We start from the raw sequence: 23,905 nt of genomic DNA on the forward strand, positions 1-23,905 counted from the left end.
CTTACTAAGTGTTTCCCAAACTTTTGACATATGTGTACCCCTTCTATAATTTTCGTAACGCTGAGTACCCCTCGTACTCATGAGAACATAGAATTAGGCACAGCTAAGCATGGTTCAGTGCATATCCCCACCAAACTGCGATGCAACACGTACCCCCACCAAACTCTTCCCATACCCCTGGGGGTACGCGTACCACACTTTGGGAAACACTGGAAATGTTATACTAGATTCCAAATATATAAAAATGAGACATGACAAAACTCAGGTCATGCTAGTTATAGAAATGACCTAGAGTTGTATTTTTTAGCCTTATGACTGCCTTCCATCTACCTGCCCTTCCCTTTGAAAGAAAATTTACCTTAACTCAGATCCCACCCCCAATTGTCAACAGGACAATGTCCATATTGAGACTCCCTAATAATGAGCTCTCCTAGTGCGGTGAGACCATACTATTGACAAAAGGTTCACCAATGAATCCTTTGAATCGATTTATGACCAACTAGAGGAACTGTAAATGTAAATGAGGTTCTTGGAATATAACCTAACAGGGTGATCTGATCATAAATTCATCACTGGGCAGGTCATGGTTGGTAGTCAAACCGCAGCCATAGAACTTCTTTACTGAACAACTTATCTTTGCCTTCAACAAGCCCTGTCCACTGTTTCTTTGCATGTGGGATTACACCTTTTGAAATGTCTCTTTACAGACCCCTCCTTCTGGAGAGCAAATGATCTATGCTGCAATTCAATCCCCAACTTGCTTTTTCTCACATTCTCTAATCTTCCTTACTCCCCTCCTTAATTTCAAATGCATGAAAGAAACTAAAACTGTCATCTGCATTTGAGATCTTGCTTTCCAGCATGTTTCATCAGTTTAGCTCAAATAAACTCTTATCAAAAAAATTTAATACTGTACATATTTTAAATATTTGTAAACTGAAAATCAGTAACTACTATATATATACACAGAACTAAATCGAAGGGATAGTCAAACAACCAGATGCATCAAAACTTAAAGAAAAATCTAAAGAGCAAACCTTTAAAATAGTATTAAGTGCATACCCATTAAATCCAGTGACAATTTTCAGTATTCTTTCCTTCATTTCATCAAAGGGAATATATTCGACATTAGGGTTGGGTGGACCTCTTGGTTCAGGAGCTGAAGTTCTGAAATCATCCATTACTTTCTCCAGTTTGAAAGTAAAATAGCCTTTAAATTGGGACCACTGAATCCTACAAGCAAAAAATAAAAAAGAAATATAATACCATGTAGCTTTATTAATTCTTGAACACAAAGCACAAATTCAGAATTTATCATCACTAATGCCACCAAAATGAAGTAGTGAAAGTAAGAATGTCTTTGTTCAGCAATATGCACTATGCCTGATCAATCAGGCTCATAAGCTCCAAATGGTCCCCTCCATTTCTCCCAACTCTTGACCCAAATGAAATCTAATCTCTGATAAAATTTTTTTTAAATGAAGTACCTCTGGCTGAAAGCCATTTATGTGCTACACCCTATTATTAGCATTTTATAACACTATTTTGTTTATATTCTCTGCCACATAAAATCTAACCAGGAAGGTGTAACTATCCCACTTAAAACACATTATTAGATATTGGCCCAAGTTCATATTTATAATGTTAGTGTATAAGTCAAAATGATGCCATACCCTAAGCTATAATACAATTTAAGAGTAATATGCAAATTAACCATCACTCTGCTCAAGCCACGCCCACCAGCAAATCAGAGCAAGTATGCAAATTAACCCCAACCAAGATGGCTGCAGCCACACAGAGCATTTGAGAGGCTTGGGTTTCAACAGAGGAAGGCAAGCTTTCCACACACCCTGGCCCGCATAGGCCTCCACTCAAGGATACAATGTTTCTTTCTTTTTTAAAAATATATTTTATTGATTTTTTACAGAGAGGAAGGGAGAGAGATAGAGAGCTAGAAATGTGGATGAGAAACATCGACCAGCTGCCTCTTGCACACCCCCTACTAGGGATGTGCCCGCAACCTACGTACATGCCCTTGACCAGAATTGAACCTGGGACCTTTCAGTCCGCAGACCGACACTCTACCAAAGTTTCAATTATAGAAGATAAATCCCAAGAAAAATGGCAGCAGCCACAGAGCTGAAGAGAGCAGGGTAGGGTTACCCCAGCAACAGAGGAAGCAAAGCTTTCCACCTGGCCTGGCCGGCCTAGGCCTCCACTCAAGGATACAAAGTTTCAATTATAGAAGATACATAAAACCAAACATAAAGTTTTAATTGTAGAGGTAAATAAATTCTAGATACCAGGGCCTCTGCTTGGGTCACGAGGGGATGTGACTGGCCTGCAAACCACCACAGGCCCCTCGCCCAGGCGGCCCCACACCCCAAGGCAACCCCCACCCTGATCCAGGACTCCTTTCAGGGCAAACCAGCTGGCCCCCACCCATGCACCAGGCCTCTATCCTATCTAATAAAAGAGTAATATGCAGATTGACCATCACTCCAACACACAATAGCTGCCCCCATGTGGACACAAGATGGCCAGAGCAGTTGGGAGGCACCAGGCCTGCAAGGGAGGGCAGTTGGAGGCGATCAACCCTGCAGGGGAGGGCAGTTGGGAGGCACCAGGCCTGCAAGGGAGGGCAGTTGGAGGCGATCAACCCTGAAGGGGAGGGCAGTTGGGAGGCACCAGGCCTGCAAGGGAGGACAGTTGGGGATGATCAACCCTGCAGGGGAGGGTAGTTAGGGGTGGCCAGGCTGGCAGAGGAGGGAAGTTGGGGCAAACGAACTGGCAGGGGAGCAGTTAAACACCAAACAGGCAGGCACAGGAGGGGTTAGGGGGTGATCAGGATGGCAGGCAGAAGTGGTTAGGGGCAATCAGGAAGGTAGGCAGGCGAGCAGTTGGGAGCCAGCAGTCCTGGACTGTGAGAAGGATGTCCGACTGCCCGGGCAGTTTAACATCCCTCGAGGGGTCCCAGATTGGAGAGGGTGCAGGCTGGGCTGAGGGACACCCCTCACCCTGTGCATGAATTTCATGCACCGGGCCTCTAGTCCTATATAATAAAAGCTTAGGTGCTGTTACATCCTCATGTGACACTGCCACAAGATGGACGCCCTCAGGTTGTCACAAAATGGCCACCACAAGATGGCTGACAGGGAAGGACAGTAAGGGGCAAACAGGCCAGCAGGGGAGGGCAGTTGGGAGTGATCAGGCCAGCAGGAGGATATTTATTCATTGATTTTTTGTTTTTAGAGAGAGTGGAAAGGTGGGGGAGAGACGAGAGAGAGAGAGAGAGAGAGAGAGAGAGAGAGAGAGAGAGAGAATCCCCAATGTAACCAGGATAGAGCCTGCAACCTGATATATGAGAAAACACAGATCTATTCAGTAAGATTACAAGATTATATTAGAGTTTAAAAATAAAAGATGTGTGTGGGTTTTTTTTGTTTGTTTTGTTTTTTGCTGGTTATGTCAACAGTAATCATTATAAAGAAGTAGAATTTACAGAAACATAATAAATATGTTCCATAATCTGCCTAGCAATCAAGTACATTTTAATGTATTTCTCACTAACCTTTTTAGTACTTAAATTGGCACACTAGTTTAACATGCTTTAGTTCCTCCACCTTATATTGTACATGGGATAGTCTCTAAAGACTTTTAATTTGCATCACATATGGTTACACCATTACTTAACGCTACTATTAAAAAAAAGAAATCTAGGGAGTGACGGTCCTCCTTGGTCTCTGTCCTGTAAGTTACAACTTGAACAGCCATAGTTTAACTCTGCCCTGTACGTTACAACTTGCTCAACACACAAACATTCCTGAGAGATTTGTGCATTGAAACATCCAAAGATGAGAGAGTAGGAGAGTCCAAGGGAGGAGGAAAGAGAAAACGCTGAATTGACACCCAGGAAACAGCCAGCAGCCCAAAGGTGTAACTCCGATCTCACTTTCCAGTCCCAGGAGGCACAGAAAGATACAGTGAGCAGATATGAGTGAGTGTTTGCAGTAGGAGTGGTCAGTAGGCCCAATGCTGAACCAAGGAACCTGGCAGAGAAAGCACAAAAGTGCCCCTTTGGTTGTCTGCTAACCACCCTCTCTTGACAGATAAACAAAGCCACAGAGCCTGGCAGTCTCCCTCTCAGAGCTGGTGAGTGTGTTGGGGGTGAAGGAGGGTGGTGGAGGGCAGCAGAGGAAGCTGTACCAGTGAGTGTCAGGTTGCAGAGCTTACCCTGTTTTCCCGAAAATAAGACAGTGTCTTATATTAATTTTTGCTCCCAAAGACACGCTAATTTTCAGGGGATGTCTTATTTTTCCATGAAGAAGAATACGGTACACATCTGTTGTTAATTGAAAATAAAGGAAATTTATTACCTGTATACAGTACAGTAATACGGTAGTTGTCAACACAAATCAGACAAACTGTGAATTCTACAGTATCAAGAATTTACTCATTTATTCAATGACAATCATGTCATCATCTTCTGGAACATCATCATAACAATCCAATCCCTGAATTTCCTGGTGAATTTCTTGTGACTCCATTTCTTTCAGAATCAGTGGACCAAATCTCTCATGTTTAGCAATAGCACTGTCTTTAAATGAGTACTTCTTGTCAAGATAGCCTGCTCGCCGTGCATTTGCAATGCAACTGTCAGTGATTTTCTCCCATGAATTCTTCACCCAAGTCACAACTTCTTGCAGTTTAGGTTTCACAAAGTTTCCACGATGATTTCTCTCCATTCTATTTTCAATGAAGTCATTAATTTCCATGTGCAAATTGTCTTTGAATGGCTTGTTTATTGCAATATCAAGAGTCTGGAGATAGGCCGTCATTCCTGCGGGAATCATTATCTGATCTATTTTTCTTTCGTGAAGAAATGTCTTCATGTCTTTAGCGCAGTGAGTGCTGGCTGCATCCCAGACTAGCAGACCTCTTTGGCTCCCTCGCATAACAAGCGGCAGCATTAAATCGACCCACTTCCTTATAACTGCTTGTGTGGCCCAGGCTTTTTCAGCTTCAAGAATAAAAACTTCTAAAACACGTTCAATCTTTTCCTTCTTGCTCTTAGAAATGATTAAAGGAGGGATTTTATTGCCATCCAGACGAATTGTCAAAATACAGGAAACACGTGCACATTCGTAAGCAGTGGAGGGAATATACACTAAGGAGGCACCCCGCTGTTCAATTGTTGTTTGAGATGATTGGCCCATAAACACTGCAGTTTCATCCATAGCAATCATGTTGGAAAGATTGTATTTAGAGAAGTCAGCATCGTCAATAAAGGACTTGAATGCAAGTGCTCGCTTAAAAACTTGTGTATCTTCCAACCTAAAAAATGTTGTAGATCTTTTTAAACACAGTTCACTTCGCTGAAGGAAATTATCCAGCCAGTGTTGTAATGCTTCGAAGTCTTCAGGGACTATGTCAAACTGTGGTGCCATTGCAAGGGCAAATTCTTGAATCTGAGCCCTATTCACAACCAAAGCTTTTGCTCTCCTGTCAACACCCCATTCACAGATCAGGTCTTCCAGCTCAGGAAAATAATGGCTGCCAACCTGATCCACACTTGCGGTTTTTATCGTTTCCCTTGTCCACTTGTTCAATGAGGTTACCATACTCAGCTCGCCATTTTCAGACCAATTGGATACTCAACATCTTCTCTTTGCAGAAAGCAGTAAGATTTTGGCCCCAAGAGTCTTCCACGATTCCTTTCTTGTACTCCACGGAGTAGCTTTTTCTTTTTGCGCTCATTTCTAGGGGTAAAAAAAAGGAATTGGGGTATCAAAGTGGGGGGAGGGAGATGACTTAAAATGACACGGGGGATTAGAGGGAGGAATCAAAATGGCACAGGAGAATCAGAGGGGGATTACCATTTTAGTAACCCCTTTTGATCCTCCTGTGTCATTTTGATTGCCCCCTCTGAATCCTACTGTGTCATTTTAAGTGATCCCCCTCCCCCCACCCTGTGCCACTGAACACCTTCACCAGACATCCCCCCTACCCCTTTATCAGACATTTACCCCCTGGGGTCTGCCTGGGGACTGTCACTGGGCTTGCTGGGGCTTGGATTTGGGCTGCAGCAGGGTCTGCCACTGACTGAGAACCTTCAGTCATCATGAGGGCAGCCGCGAGCATCAGGTAGTGTCACCAGAGACAGACCAGCACTCACAACCTTCGCCGCGCCCCGTCTGCTCTAATCCTCCTGTTCTTCTACATGCATCTGCGAAAGTCTCCCCCTCTTTCCCGCCCAGCACTCACCACTCACTCCAACCTCCGTTCCGCCTACACACAGCAGTGATGTCAGGACTCCGCATAACGTCACTGGTTGCCTGACGCCAGTCGGGGCAGCCCTAGCGACCAGTTTACGGTAAATTAATTTTCATTCTGAGACAGAGCCTGGGGGGGCCTTTTTTTTTTTTTTTTAGGGGGGATGCCTTACATTTCACTCAGAAGGAAACCTGTAAGTAGGTCTTATTTTCGAAGGATGTTTTATTTTTGGGGAAACATGGTATTATCGCAAACCTGAGAACTAGAGCCACAGAAACATTTTCCCCGAGAGACAGGTGGGGATAATCCCAGGGTGGAGATACACAGGTGAGGTTTCTGAGTTCTGCAAGTCACCATGATGGGAGAATAAAGCCACAGAGGCAGGGGAAGCATTAGGGTTTCACTTTCTTTATTTTTTTTTTAAAATATATTTTATTGATTTTGTATAGAGAGGAAGGGAGAGAGTTAGAAACATCGATGAGAGTCATCGATCAGCTGCCTCTTGCACACCCCCTACTGGGGATATGCCCGCAACCAAGGTACATGCCCTTGACCGGAATCGAACCCGGGACCCTTCAGTACCCAAGCCAACGCTCTATCCATTGAGCCAAACCGGTCTCGGCCAGGGTTTCACTTTCCCCAGAAGGACGATGCCCTGAGACCAAGAAAGCCTGGTCATAGAAGAGATGCCCACCTTCCCTCTGAATACAGGTCATTTTCATCTACCCTTAGCACCCCCACAAAATTTGAGAAGCCAATCCACTGCAAAAGAAATGAAAAAGACTTTTGCTTCATCACCACCTATTGGAAAACAAAAGCAGGACTTTTTATCAAAGTATTACAGATATGCCACTCTAAAAAAAAAGAAAAGAAAAAAAACACACACCCATTTCATTTCCATTGATGTCTAGACAGAGAATACACCAAATACAATGGATAACTAAGGAAACAACGCAGCTCAAAAAGAAAATGAAAAAACCTTCAGAAAGTAAACTTAAGACTTAAAAATGTGATTTAAATGGTAGAGAATTCAAGACTGCAGTTCTGAAACTCAGAGATGCAAGAAAATACAGATAGTTAAATGAACTCAGAAGTAAAATCAACAAACAAAACAAATACTTTATCAGGTAAAAACTTTAGAATGAACTAGCAAGCTTAAGAAATAGAATTGATCAGATGGAAAAAAGAACCAGTGATATGGAAGATGTATCTAGAAATGAGGCAGATGAAGAGAAACTATCTTCCTCTACCAGAAAGAGTAATCCTGAGAGATGGTGGCATAGATAAACACCTAAACTGCTGCCTCGTACAATTGCAAAACTACAACTAAAAGACAAAACGAACATCATCCAGAACCACAAGAAAGCTGGCTGAGTGGAAATTCTACAACTAGAAGAGGAAAGCACATGGAGAATCAGAGGAGCTGCAAAAGGCTGAAGTGTGGAGACACACACAAGGGTGGCTGAGTGCCTGGCTGTCTTTCTCTAGCAGGAAGGAGACAAAGACTTCCAACTGTGCTGAATCCCAGTTCCAAATGCATGGAATTCCAGTTCCAGACGAGAATCTGGGAATCCAGATTCATTGGGAGAGAAACTGGACTGTGGCAGTGGGTAAAACTTGAGAGAGCGTACTCTTAGAGGTGCTTGCAGCGATTAACAAAAAATACTAAGGCCCAGGGGCCTCATTGGGCAAGGCTGACAGGAAGCCAAAACTGTCTGCTCAGCACTGAGACTCCGCCCCATACAACTGAGCACAGAGGCTTTTCCAATTTTACAACTCTTGTATCACAAGGCTGTCTCCAACACAGACGTTTTCCCAGTGTAGATACGGCTTATCCTCACAGCAAATTGGCCTGGAAGTCAATTCCTCCCAATGATACCAACAACAATCAAGACTTAACTACAACAAGGCTGTACATACAGTCCACAAAGGGGTGCACCAAGAGTGTCCACCTCAGGTAACTGGGGAGGCCGAGCCACTGGGCCATACCCAGTACACAAAGCTACCTCACCAACTCAAGGAAGCAGCAAAAATGCAGAGACAAAGAAACAGATCACAAATAAAAAAAAAGGACAACAAGCGACTGGATAGAGTTCAAAACCATGGTTATAAGGTTTTTCAAGAATTTCCTAGAAAAGTCCGGTAAATTTAGTGAGACCCTCAAGGATATGAAAAAGGACCAACTAGAAATTAAACATACATTGACTGAAATAATGAATAATACACAGAGACCCAACAGTAGACTAGAGGACCACAAGAATCTAGTCGAACACTTGGAATACAAAGAAGGAAAACAAAACAAAACAAAACAAAACAAAACAAAACAAAACACTCAACCAAAAAAGCAAAAAGAAAAAAGAACCCCAAAATTTGAACATAGTGTAAAGAGCTTCTGGGACAACTTCAAGTATACCAACATCAGAATTATGGGAGTGCCAGAAGAAGAGAGAGAGCAAGATACTGAAAACCTATTTGAAGAAATAATGCCAGAAAACTTCCCCCACCTGGTGAAAGAAATACTTAAAGTCCAGGAAGCGTACAGAACCCCAAACAAAATGAATCCAAAGAGTACCACACCAAGACACATCATAATTAAGATGCCAAGGACAAAAGACAAAGAGAGAATCTTACAAGCAGCAAGAGAAAAGTAGTTGGTGAGAGAGGACAAGATGGCAACCGATCAGATGGACTTATTCTGAGCCTAGTCCCAGAACAGATAAAATCAGCTTCTAAAAGTCACTCTGGGAGTACACATTGGCAAGCTAAGGGGTAGCAGAATTTAAAAAAAAAAAAAAAAAAAAAAGGTAAGGGTCATCTGGACAGGATGTCCTGACCAAGCAGCCAGCACTGCAGTGGCGGAGACCTCTCCCAGAGCTACGGGCTCAGAGGGCTGCGCCATCTTACCAAGAAAGGAGAACCTTCTCTGAGGCCTGGAAAACCCACAGCAGAAGAGACCATCCAGCAGCTGTGACGCCCCAATCGGTGCAAACATGTGGATTCAAGGGAGTTCTTCAGTCACTCACAGAAAGGTCAGAGTTTGTGGGGAAAAGGTGAGGGTTCTGGGTCACGCGGCGCAGGCGGTGACTGTACCCTGGGCACGCCCCATCGGCTCCGCCCCCCCAGCGCCTTGCACCACCACCGGCCCTAGCCCCTAGTCCCGCGCAGCCCCAGCCCCACACCACAAGCGGCCCTAGCCCCGCGCGGTCTTGCACCACCAGCTGCCTCGCACCGCGGACGACCCTAGCCCCCCACGGCTCCCCACCACCAGCGGCTCAGCAGCCCTAGCCCTGCGCAGCCCAGCGCCCAGAGCTGCACAGAGGGAGACAGTGGATGCAGAGGGAGTCGCGCACTGCAGGACCCAGCACTGGGTATGGTGTGATCTTCCCCAAAATTGGGTCTTTTTAAAAAAAACGCCAAGGAACGCGGGACAAATTGTTAAGAATCGGGACCGTCCCACAAAAAGCGGAACATCTGGACACCTGGGCGCAGACACATTCTGCGCCTGATCCACTTCACCCCCTTGCCTCTGAGTACTAGGGAAGGACTGCCCAGTTTGGCATATCCAGAGACTGCACGGGGAAATTGCCCTCCTGGAAACAGGGGATCAGAGTGATAAAGGACAGTCTGTGTGCCAGCCGGCACCCTGGCAGCCTACTGGGACAAAACATAGAGCCACAGAGAAAGAAGGCTAGAGCAACCAAAAGGACTGGAAAGTCAAACCAGAAACACTGCCACCTAGGGGCTGAATTACAAACTGACTCTTTTTTTTTGGTTCCCCTTTTTTCCTTTCTTTTTTATTTTATTTTTATTTCTTTTAATTAATCAAAAATAAACGGACACAAATAACTAAGATATAGCCTACTTAAAATTCAGGACTACCTTACAAAACTGAGGTACAGTGGTACACTGGAAACTGTAATATTGTCTGGACCGAGAATCAGGCGTGCCAAATACAATAACAGAGGAAGTGAATGACCACTACTGGACATTTTTAGGCTAATTTTTCTATTCTTCATTTTATTTTCATTTTTTACATCTTTTACTTAAAAAACGAATTTTTTCCTTTTATCCTTACTTGATTTTACCTTTTCAATTATTACATTTTTCAATTTTCAATCATTATTACTAATGCTATTTTGCATTTTTTGTTTCCTTTTTCTTCATTTTTTTTTCCCCTTCAGAACCATTTTACTTTCTCTTTATTTTATGTTGGGATTAGTCTTCATTCTATTTTAATCTCTACTATAGCATCGTTCAACCCTATCTGAACTCGACCTTTAGGACATCACTCTCTTACTAACCTTTACCCTTTTTGTCTCCTGTTTATCTAATCCCTTTCCGGCTTTAGTTTTTCCCTATTCTTTCTGTATACCCCCTGCTAAAACTCTCACCATACTTATAGACCTAATTTCCAACCCCGCTCCAAGTGTATGAATACCACTCTCTTCACTATATTAACTAGTTAAAAAAAAAAAAAAAAAAAAAACCTATTCTCCTCTCTATCCTTTTGTTGTTGTTTATCTGAATATTGATTACAGTGAATTTATATGACTTTTAGTGAAATTGTTAGGCTTATTCTTGTGTTATTGATGCTTAGTATTTTTTAAATTCCTTTGTTTTTGTTTGTTTGTTACTTCTGTTTATCATAGCCTTGCTTAATAATAGTGAATATTGTAGTTTCTATTAATTTCCAAGTATTATTGCTGACATTTGCTGAAATTAGTGGTTGTTCTATGGGAATTTTCTCCACATATATTTATAGTTTGTTCCCCTTTCTCTCTTAAGTCTGCTTCTTGTCTCTCTCTCTCTCTTTCTTCTCCCTGTTTCCCAACTTCATTTCGACATTGCTTTTTTTCCTTCTTTTTCTATCTCTTTATGACTCCATTTATTTATTATTTATTTATTTATTTATTTTTAACTTTCTTCTTTCTCTCCTATCCCCTAATTTGCCTTTCTCTAGGGGTCACCTTTAGCAGAGCTTATCAATATCGCAAATACATTCTTGTTCAGTGCTTTTTGTGTTGTACCTTTAAATCAACGCAGGAGAAAGATAACCACATAACCAGACATCCTGAAAAGAGAGACCATGGGCAGACAAAGAAATAGCCCACACATGAAAGAAAAGCAGGCATCACCAGAAAAGGAAGTAAACGAGTTAGAGGCAAGCAACCTACCAGAGCAGGAATTCAGATTAATGATCATAAGATGGCTAAAAAGAATGGAAGACAAATTTGACAATAACCAAGAAGAAATGCAGAACAATAATAAGGAATTGAAGAAGAATGAAGAGGAATTGAAGAAGAACCAAGAGGAATTGAAGAAGAACCAAGAGGAAATGAAGATGAACCAAGAAGAAATGAAAAATAACACCACTACCATGAAGAACTCAATAGAAAGCATCAAGAGTAGACTAGATGAAGCAGAGGACCGCATCAGTGAGCTAGAAGACAAGATGAAAAAAACAAAAAAACAAATTAGAGCAGCTTCTAAGAAAAAAAATTTAAAAACAGTAGGAGAGCCTACAGGAGCTTTGGGACAATACAAAACAAAAAATAGAAAATACAAAACAAAAAATATTTGAATAATAGGGGTTCCAAAGGAAAGGAAACTGAGGTAGACATGGAAAACGTATTTCAAGAAATAATGACAGAAAACTTTCCTGAGATAGAGAAGAAAAAACCCACAGAAATGCAAGATGCTCACAGAGTCCCAAGCAAAGTGAACCCCAGAAGACCGACCCCAAGGCACATTATAATTAAATTGGCAAACAACAATGACAAAGTAAGAATCTTAAAAGCAGCCAGAGAGAGATAGAAAGTTACATACAAAGGAACCCCAATCAGACTAGCAACTGATTTCTCAACAGAAACTTATGCCAGAAGGGAATGCGATGAAATATACAAAGTCATGCAAAGGAAGGGTCTGAATCCAAAAATACTGTACCCAGCAAGGCTATCAATTAAAATTGAAGGTGAAATAAGGAGCTTCACAGACAAAAAAAGACTGAAGGAATTTATATCCACCAAACCAGCAATGCAAGAAATGCTAAAGGGTCTACTGTAAAAATAAAAAAATAGGAAGCGAAGAAGGAACACAGGGGTATAGAATAAAAATGGCGTCAAATGAGTACCTATCAATAATAACTTTAAATGTAAATGGATTAAATGCTCCAATCAAAAGACATAGGGTAAACAGATTGAATAATAAAACAAGACCCGTACATCTGTTGTCTACAAGAAACCCACCTCAGAAAAAAAGATGCACACAGACTGAGGGTGAAGGGACAGAAAAAGGTTTTCCAGGTGAATGGAAATGAAAAAAAAAGCTGGGGTAGCAATACTTATATCTGACAAATTAGATCTCAGAGTGCAGGACATAACAAGAGATAATGAAGGCCACTTCATAATATGAAAGGGAGCAATCCAACAAGACGAAATAACCCTGTTAAATATATATGCACCCAATACGGGAGCACCCAAATACTAAAAAAAAAAAAAAAAAAAAAAACTACTGGAAGACATTAAGGGAGAGGTTAATAGCAATACAATCATAGTAGCAGATTTTAATACCCCTCTGTCACCCTTCGACAAATCATCTAAACAAAAAATCAGCAAAGAAATAGTCCTAAATGACTCACTAGACCAGATGGAATTAATCGACATCTTCAGAACATTCCACCCCAAAGCCACAGAATATACATTCTTCTCAAGTGCACATGGGTCATTCTCAAAGATAGACCACATTTTGGGACATAGGCAAAGTCTCTTTAAATTCAAGAAGAAAGAAATCATATCAAGCATCTTCTCGGATCATAGTGGCATAAAATTGGAAATTAACTACAATAAAAATAATCCAAAGAAATCAAACACATGGAGACTAAACAGCATGCGATTAAACAAGGACTGGGTTACCAGAGAAATCAAGGAAGAAATTAAAAACATCCTGTCAAAAAATGACAATGAAAACACAACAATCCAAAATCTTTGGGACTCAGCAAAAGCAGTTTAGAGAGGGAAGTTCATATCCCTACAAGCCTACTGCAAAAAACAAGAAAAAATGGTCACAAATTATCTAACTCTACAACTCAAAGAGTTAGAAAAAGAGCAACAAGAAAAGCCCAGTGTAAGCAGAAGGAAAGAAATAACAAAAATCAGAGCGGAGATAAAGGACATAGAGACCAATGAAACAATACATAAGATCAACAAAACCAAGAGCTGGTTCTTTGAAAGGATAAAAAGATAGATGAACCTCTAGCCAGGCTAACCAAGAAACAAAGAGAGAGGACTCAAACAAAATCAGAAACGAAAGAGGTGAAATAACAACCGACCCCGCCGAAATACAAAGGATTGTTACAAAATACTGCAAACAACTCTATTCCAACAAACTGAACAACCTGGAGGAAATGGACATATTCCTAGAAAAATACAACCTTCCAAAACTCAATCAGGAAGAATCTAAAAATCTCAATAGAAAAGTAACTTGGGAAGAAATTGAAACAGTCATCAAAAAGCTTCAAGCAAACAAAAGCCCAGGGCCAGATGGCTTCACAGGAGAGTTTTATCAAACATTCAAGGAAGAACTAAAACCTATCCTCCTCAGACTATTCCAAAAAATTCAAGAGGAAGAACACTTCCAAACTCCTTCTATGAAGCCAGCATCACCCTAATACCAAAACCAGATAAAGACAACTCAATGAAAGAGAATTACAGGCCAATATCCCTCATGAACATAGATGACAAAATCCTCAACAAAATTCTAGCAAATCAGCTCCAGCCAAGCATCGAAAAGATTATACACCATGACCAAGTAGGATTTATTCCGGGAATGCAAGGATGGTACAATATCCGCAAATCAATAAACGTGATACATCACATAAAAAAATTGAAAGATAAAAATCATAGTCATATCAATTGATGCAGAAAAAGCATTTGATAAAATCTAACACCCTTTCCTGATAAAAACTCTCAACAAGGTGGGATTATAAGGATCATACCTCAACATAATAAAAGCTATATATGATAAACCCACAGCCAACATCATACTCAATGGGCAAAACTAAAACCATTCCCTCTAAGAACAGGAACAAGACAGGGATGCCCACTATCGCCACTCCTCTTTGACTCCTCTTTTGGTACTGGAAGAGCAAAAGACTCCATTAAAAAAATAATTGACTTAATAAATGAATTTGGCAATGTAGCAGGATACAAAATTAATGCCAAGAAATCTATGGCATTTCTATACATCACCAGTGAACTTATAGAGACAGAGACTAAAAAAGCAATTCCATTTACCATCACACCAACAAAATTAAGATACGTAGGAATAAACAACTAAAAAAGTAAAAGACCTATATGTGGAAAACTACACAACACTGAAAAAAGAGATAGCGGAAGACGTAAACAGATGGAAGAACATACCATGTTCATGGATTGGTAGAATCAACATAATCAAAATGTCCATACTTCGTAAAGCACATGTGTCAAACACAAGGCCCGCGGGCCAAATCCAGCCCGCCAGGCCTTGCAATGTGGCCCGCACCGCGCTGTCATCACTGCACTCCGCTGTCAGTTTATGACATTGTCAGTTTATGACTATTCAGTAAACCATTCGGCCCGCGATTTAGGCTGGATTTTAGATTTTGGCCCCTTCTCTGATTGAGTTCGACACCCTATCCTAAAGCAATCCCCATTAAAATACCAATGGCATATTTCACTGACCTAGAAAGAACTCTCCAAAAGTTGATTAGGAACAATAAAAGACCCCAAATAGCCACAGCAATCCTGAGAAAGAAGAGTAAAGTAGGAGGGATCTCAATACCAGACTTCAAGCTGTATTACAAAGCCACTGTTCTCAAAACAGCCTGGTACTGGCATAAGAACAGACATATAGATCAATGGAATAGAATTGAGAACCCAGGTATCAACCCAAATCACTATGCTCAATTAATATTTGACAAAGGGGGCACGAATATACAATGGAGTCAAGACAGTGTCTTCAATAAATGGTGTTGGCAAAATTGGACAAATACATGCAAAAGAATGAAACTAGATCACCAACTTACACCATACACAAAAATAAACTCAAAATGGATACAGGACTTAAACATAAGATGGGAAACCATAAAAATACTAGAGGCATCCACAGGCAGCAAAATCTCAGACATATGCCAAAAGAACTTCTTCACTGATACTGCCCTTAGGGCAATGGAAGCTAAAGAGAAAATAAACAAATGGGACTACATCAAAATAAAAAGCTTTTTCACAGCAAAAGAAACCATCAACAAAACAACAAGAAAGCTCACTGTATGGGAGAACATATTTGCAAATGTTATCACTGGTAAAGGTTTAATCTCTGACATCTATAGACAGCTTATACAACTAAGTAAAAGGAAAATGAACGATCCAATTAAAAAATGGGCAATGAACCTAAATAGAATATTTTCAAAAGAAGACAGAAGGCCAAAAGGCACATGAAAACATGCTCAAAGTCACTAATTTTCCGAGAGATGCAAATCAAAACAATAATGCGGTACCATCTCACACCTGTCACAATGGCCAACATCAAGAAATCAACAAATGACAAGAGTTGGCGAGGTTGCAGGGAAAAAAGAGCCCTTGTGCACTGCTGGTGGGAATGTAGACTGGTGCAACCACTGTGGAGAACAGTATGGAGTTTCCTCAAAAAACTGAAAATGGAACTCCCATTTGACCCAGTAATCCCACTCCTAGGAATATATCCCAAGAAACTAGGAACACCAATCAGAAAGGATATATGCACCCCTATGCTCATAGCAGCACAATCTACAATAGCTAGAATTTGGAAACAGCCTAGATGCCCGTCAGCAGAGGATTGGATCAAAAAACCATGGTACATCTACACAATGGAATACTATGCTACCATAAAAAAGAAGGAATTCTCATCATTTGCAGGAACCTGGATAAAATTAGAGAACATCATGCTGAGTGAAATAAGCCAATGAAAGAGAAATACCACATGACCTCACACATTTATGGATATTAAAGAACATTATATACTGATGATCCAAAAGACAGATATAACGACAGTAAAGCACAAGCAGACTGTCAAATTACAGCCGGGAGGGTTGGGATATCTGGCGGAGATAAGAGATCAACTGAAGGACTTGTATAAATGCATATAAGTACAACCAATGGACACAAAACTCTTGGGAGGGAGGGTATGGATGGGGGGTGGGGGACAATGTTAAAATATGTATACAGATAATTTAATAAAAATATTTAAAAAATTAAAAAATAAATAAAATATATGATTCCCTAAAATAAATAAAAAATAATTTAAAAAAAGAAAAAGAAAAATAGTTGGTTACCTATAAGGGAGCTCCCATATGCTATCAGCTGATTTCTCAACAGAAACTATGCAGGCCAGACAGGAGTGGCAAGAAATATTCAAAGTGATTGAGGGGAGAAACCAAGATGGCGACATAGGCACAACAGTTTCAAAATTACAACAAAAATGCAAAATGGACATTATCCAGAACTACAGGAAAGTTGACTGACTGGAAATTCTACAACTAGAAGGAAAGAAAAAACCAGAAGGAAAATCAGAGAAGCTGTAAAAGCCTAAGGTACAGAGACACGGTGCATGCGTGGGGAGAGGACGGAGCCGCAGAGGAGGGGCGGCTGAGTGTCTGGTTGGCATTCCCTAGTGGAGAGGAGATAAAAGCTCTGGGCTGCACTGAACCCCAGTTCTGGGAGAGACCCTGGGGACCCAGGCTCATACGGAGGGACTGTGGGCTGTAAGGCCGAAACTCGGGAATTGTGAAAGACAGAGCTCCGGAGGCTTGCACGGGAATGTGCGCAGAGGACAGACTGTTGACTGTGCCAATGGATTGCCCTAGCAGTAAACAGAGGAAAGCTCCGGACTGCACTGAACCCCACTTCCAATTGCATTGAACCCCAGTTCTGGGCTCATTGGGGGAGAGACCAGACTGTTTGGTAGCGGGCAAAACTTGAGGGCACCCTTCTCTCAGAGGTGCTTGCAGCGAGTACCGAAGGACACTGAGGAATGCTGAGACTCAGGAACCTCATAGGGCGGGGCTGACAGGAAACGAAGGCTGTAGGCTCCACCCTGAAACTCTGCCCCATCCATGCTTAGCGAGGCTTTTACAATTTTGCAAGTCTATTCGAATAAGGTGGTCTCCTGACATAGACACAGCTGATCCTCACAGCCAATTGGCCTGGAAATCAGTTCCTCCCAGTGACACCAACAACAATCAAGACTTAACTACAACAAGGCTGTACACACAGTCCACAAAGGGGTGCACCAAGATTGTCCTCCTCAGGTAACTGGGAGGCTGACCCACTGAACCACATAGCTCACCTTAGCGCACAAAGCCACCCTACCAACTCAGGGAAGCAGCGAAAATGCCGAGACAAGGAAACATCACAAACAAAAGAAATGGAGGACAAGAAGCGACTGGATATAGAGTTCAAAATCATGGTTACAAGGTTTTTCAAGAATTTCCTAGAAAAGGATGATAAACCTAGCGAGACCCTCGAGCATATGAGAGAGACCCTCGAGGATATGGAAAAGGACCAACTAGAAATTAAACATACACTGACTGAAATAAAAATATTATACAGACACCCAACATCAAGCTAGAGGAACGCAAAACTCAAGTAAAAGATTTGGAACACAAAGAGTCAGAGGACACTTCTCCGCAGAAGCAAGAGAAGAGAATACAGAAAGTTGAAGATAGTGTAAGAAACTTCTGGGACAACTTTAAGCAAACCATCAGAATTATGGGGGTCCCAGAAGATGAGAGAGAGCAACATACCAAAAGAATATTGGAAGAAATAGTGACAGAAAACTTCCCCCACCTGGTGAAAGAAATAGACTTACAAGTCCAGGAAGCACACAAAACCCCAAACAAAAGGAATCCAAAGAGGACCAAACCAAGACAAATCATAATTAAAATTCCAAGAACAAAAGACAAAGAGAGAATATTAAAAGCAGCAAGAGAAAAGCAGGTAGTTACCTATAAAGGAGCACCCATACGATTGTCAGCTGATTTTTCAACAGAAACCATACAGGCCAGACGGGAATGGCAAGAAATATTCAAGGTGATGAATAGCAAGAACCTACAGCCAAAAATACTCTACCCAGCAAAGCTATCACTCAGAATCGAAGGCCAGATAAGAACTTCACAAATAAAAAAAAAAAAACAGAATTATATGATTTGCTGAAGGGGGTTTTTTAGGAAGAGGAAGAAAATAAGGATAAAAATTATGAACAACAAATACATAACTATCAACAAGTGAATCTAAAAGCCAAGGAAATTTTAAAAATCTGATGAACAATATTAACTGGTGAATATAATAGAATCAGAGATATGGAAGGGGAGTGGACTGACGATTCTCAGGGGAAAAGGGAATGGGGGGTGCAGGAAGAGACTGAACATAAACTGTGCACCTATGGATGAGGACAATGGGGGGTGGGGAAAGGGCAAAGAGTGGGGTGGGAACCTGGTGGAGGGGAGCAATTGAGGGGGGGGATAGAGGAACATTTGTAATAATATGAACAATGAAGATTTTTTTTAAATTCAAAGTGATGAATAGGGAGAACCTACAACCAAGATTACTGTATCCAGCAAAGTTATCATTCAGAATTGAAGGGCAGATAAAGAGCTTCACAGATAAGAAAAAGCTAAAGGAGTTCATCACCACCAAATCAGTATTATATGAAATGCTGAAAGGTATTCTTTTTAAAAAAATATTTTTTATTGACTTTTTACAGAGATGAAGGGAGAGAGACAGAAACATCGATGAGAGAGTTTCAGCTTTCTTTTGCACGCCCCCTACTGGGGATTTGCCCTCAACCGAGGTACATGCCCTTGATCAGAATTGAACCCAGGACCCTTCGGCAGTATTCTTTAAGAAGCGGAAGAAGGAAAACAATAAAAATTATGATCAACACATACATATATATTAACACGTGAATCTAAAAATCAAGTGAATTAAAAATCTGAGGAAGAGAATAAACTGGTGAATATAACAGAATCAGGGGCAAAGAAAGGGAATGGATTGATAATTATCAGGGGGGGAAGCGTGTGGAGGGTGCAGAAAGAGAAGAGACTGGATTAAAATCATACACCATGGATGAGGACAATGGCGGGTTTGGGGGTTGGGGGTGGTAAGGGCAGAGGGTGGGGCGAGAACTGGGTGAAAGGGAGCTATGGGGCGGGAAAAGGAGAAACAATTGTAATCATCTGAGCAATAAAGATATATTTTTTTAAAAAAATAACTTTAAATGTAAATGGATTAAATGCCCCAATCAAAAGACAAAATGTGGCTGAGTGGATAAGAAAACGTGATCCATACATTGCTGTCTACAGGAAACCCACCTCAGAAAAAAGGACTTACACAGATTGATGGGGAAGGGATGGAAAGAATTTTTTCAGGCAAATTGAAATGAAAAGGAAAAAAAAAAAGCTGGGGTAGTAATACTTATATCTGACAAATTAGATCTCAAAGTGAAGGAAATAACAAGATATAGGGGATGCCACTTCAAAATACTAAAGGGAGCAATCCAAAATGAAATACCTCCAGTAAACATATATACACACAATACAGGAGCAACCAAATACATTAAAAAAATAAATAAATAAAACTTCAATCCTAAATGACTCACTATATCAGATGGAATTAATTCACATTCTTCTCAAGTGCCCATGGGTCATTTTCAAAGACAGGCCATATATTGGGTCACAGGCAAAGTCTCTTCAAATTCAAAAAGACAGAAATCATATCAAGCATCTTCTCAGATCACAGTGGCATAAAACTGAAAATCAATTATAATAGAAACAATTTTAAAAAATCAAACACCTGGAGGCTAAATAGCACGCTATAAAACAATGACTTGTTTACCAGAGAGATGAACGAAATAAAAAGCATCATTGCAACAACTGACAATGAAAAAACAACAATCCAAAATCTATGGTACACAATGAAAGTAGTCTTGAGAGGGAAGTTCATAGCTCTACAAACCTACCACCCCCACCACACACACACACACACACACACACACACACACACACGCAAAACAAACAATAGTAAATTACCTAGCCCAACTCACTCGAGTTAGAAAGAAAGCCTCAAAAGCCCAGTGTAAGAAGAAATAAAATAATAAAGATCAGAGCAGAGATAAATGAAATAAAGACCAAAACACAATACAAAAGACCTACAAAACCAAGAGCTAGTTCTTTGAAAATATAAACAAGATCGATAAATCTCTAGCCAGGCTCACCAAAAAGCAGAGAGAGAGGACCCCAATAAACAAAATCAGAAATTAAAGAGGTAGAGTAACAACCGATCCCACAGAAATACAAACAATTATGAAAAAATACTATGAACAACTCAATTCCAACAAAAAGGACAACCTAGATGAAATGGATATATTCTTAGAAAAACACAAGCTCCCAATACTCAACCGAGAAGAATAAAAAAACCTGAATAGGCAGGTAACTACCGAAGAAATTGAACCAGCAATCAAAAATCTTCCAGCAAACAAAAGCCCTGGTCTAAATGGCTTTAGAGGGAAGTTCTACCAAACATTCAAAGAACTAAAATCTATCGTCCTCAGATTATTCCAAAAAGTTCAAGAGAAAGGCACAATTCCAAGCTCTTTCATTACCCTGCTCCCAAAACTAGATAAAGACACACAAAAAAGAGAACATCGGGCCAAAATCCTTGATGACCATAGATGCTAAAATCAACAAAATTCTAGCAAATCGGTTTTAGCAGTACATATATATTAGAAAGATCATACACCATGACCAAATGGGATTTATTCCAGAGATGCAAGGCTGGTATAATATTCTCAAGTCAATAATGTGATACATCATATAAATAAACTGAGACAAAAATCACACCATCATACAAATTGATGCAGAAAAAGCATTTGACAAAATCCAACACCCTTTAAAAACTCTCAGCAAAATGGGAATAAAGGGATCATACCTCAACATAATAAAAGCCCTATATGAAAAACCTACAGCCAACATCATACTCAATGAGCAAAAACTAAACCCATTTCCCCCAAGAACAGGAACAACACAAGGATGCCCACTTTCACCACTCCTGTTTGACATACTAGAAGTACTAGCCACAGCGATAGGACAAGAAGAAATAAAAGACATCCAAATTGGAAAAGAAATAAAACTGTCCTTGTTTGCAGATGACATGACACTACAAAGAAAACCCCAAAGACTCCATCAAAAAACTGCTAAACCTAATAAATGAATTTGGCAATGTGGCAGGATACAAAATTAACACCCAGAAATCTATGGCCTTTTTATACACCAACTAGAGGCTCAGTGCACAAAATTTGTGCGGAGCGAGGGGGAGACAGGGAAGGAAAGGGGTGCCCTCAGCCCAGCTTGCACCTCTCCAATCTAGGACTGATTGAGGGATGTTCGACTGCCCATTTAGGCCCGATCCTGGTGAGATCAGGCCTACACAGGCAATTGGACATCCCCATCACAATCCAGGACTACTGGCTCCCAACTGCTCGCCTGCCTGCCTGCCTGTCTGCCTGATTACCTCTATCCACTTCTGCCTGCCAGCCTGATTACCCCTAACTGCCCTCCCCTGCCAGCCTGGTCCCCCGAAACTAGCCTCCCCTGGAGGCCTGGTTCCCCCCAACTTTCCTCCCCTGGAGGCCTGGTTCCCCCCAACTTTCCTCCCCTGCTTGTCTGGTTCCCCCAACCGCCATCACTTGCAGCCCTGGTATCCCCCAACTGTCCTCCCGATTGCTTGATCACCCCCAAATACCCTCCCCTGCAGACCATCTTGTAGCAGCCATCTTGTGTCCACATGAAGGTGGTCATCGTGAGTGTGGGAGTGACAGTCAATTTGCATGTTACTCTTTTATTAAATAGGATAATGAACTCAGAGAAATGCAAAAATAATAATAATAATCCCATTTACTATTGCATACAAAAAAAATTAAGATGCCTAGGAATAAACAAGGACATAAAAGAGCTGTACTCAGAAAACTACAGGACATTGAAAAAAGAGATAGCGGATAACAAAACAAATGGAAGAACAAACCTTGTTCATGAATTGGTAGAATCAATATCATTAAAATGTCCATACTACATGAAGCAATCTACAGATTCAATGCAATACCTATTAAAATACCAACGACCTATTTCAAAGATCTAGAACAAACTCTCCAAAAGTTTATCTGAAATTTAAAAAAAAAACTCCGTATAGCCACAGCTGTCCTTAAGAAAGAAGAGCAAAGTTGGAGGGATCACAATACCAGACACCAAACTATATTACCTATCCACAGTTCTCAAAACTGCCTGATACCGGCCCTGAACACACATATAGACCAATGAAACAGAATAGAGAACCCAGAAATTGAACCAAGCCATTATACTCAATATTTGACAAATAGGCAAGAGCATTCAATGGAGTCAAAACAACCTCTTTAATAAACGGTGCTGGGAAATTTGGTCAGACACATCCAAGAAAAATGAAACTACGTCACCAACTTACACCATACACAAAAACAAACTCAAAATGGCTAAAGGACTTGAATGTAAGACAAGAAACCATAAAAATCCTACCTGACTCCATAGGCAGCAAAATTGCAGACATGTCTTAGCAATATCTTTACAGACACAAATCCTGGGGCAAAGAGAGACTAACGAGAAGATAAATAAATGAGACTATATCAAAATAAAAAGCTTCTGGACTGCAAAATAAACCATCAACAAAGCAACAAGAAAGCCCACTGCATGGGAGACCATATTTGCCAATGTTATCTCCGATAGGGTTTAATCTCCAACATTTACAGGAAATTCATACAACTTAACCAAAGGAAGATAAACAACCCAGTCAAAAAATGGGCAAAGGACCTAAATAGACACTTTCGATAGAGGACATAAGGAAGGCCAAGAGATACATGAAAACATGCTCAAAATCACTAATCATCCGAAAAATGCAAATCAAAACAACAGTGAGGTACCACCTCACACCTGTCAGAATGGCTATCATCAACAAATCAACAAATGACAAGTGCTGGAGAGGATGCGAAAAAAAAAACCTCCTTCACTGCTAGCTAGAATGCAGACTGGTGAAGCCACTGTGGAAAACAGTATGGCCTTTCCTCAGAAATTTAAAAATGGAACTGCCATGTGACCCAGTAATACCACTTCTAGAAATACATCCCAAGAAAAGAAAAACACCAATCAGAAAGGATATATGCACCTCTATGTTCACAGCACAATTTACAATAGCTAAGATGTGGGAACAGCCTAAATGTCCATCAGCAGATGAGTGGATTAGAAAACTATGGTACATCTACACAATGGAATACTATGCTGCAGTAAAAAAAAGCAATTTTTACAATTTGCTGCAGTATAGATGGAACTGAATAGCATTATGCTAAGTGAAATAAGCCAGGCAGTGAAAGAAAAATACACGATCTCACTAATTTATGGATAATAAAGAACATTATAACCTGATGAACAAAAAGATAGATGCAGAGACAGAGAAGCATCGAACAGACTGTCAAATTATATCGGGAAGGCTGGGTAGTTTTGGGGAGGGGATAAGAGATCAATCAAAGGACTTGTATGCATGCA

At 40.8% G+C, this 23,905-nt stretch overlaps 1 protein-coding gene across 4 annotated transcripts in view; it reads right to left on the reverse strand.

Annotated features, from left to right (window-relative positions):
* Positions 1 to 23,905, reverse strand: part of PPP4R2 (protein phosphatase 4 regulatory subunit 2) — a 74,072-nt gene that overhangs the window by 34,977 nt on the left and 15,190 nt on the right. For all 4 annotated transcript variants that reach the window (XM_084902088.1, XM_084902086.1, XM_084902087.1 and 1 more), the window contains exon 3: positions 1,063 to 1,233. In XM_084902088.1, coding sequence (XP_084758214.1) covers positions 1,063 to 1,233 — 171 coding nt within the window. The remainder of the gene's footprint in view (positions 1 to 1,062; positions 1,234 to 23,905) is intronic.

The sequence above is a fragment of the Pipistrellus hanaki genome (genome assembly GCF_964339955.1).
Source record: "Pipistrellus hanaki genome assembly, chromosome: 13".
NCBI classification, from domain to species: Eukaryota; Metazoa; Chordata; class Mammalia; order Chiroptera; family Vespertilionidae; genus Pipistrellus; species Pipistrellus hanaki.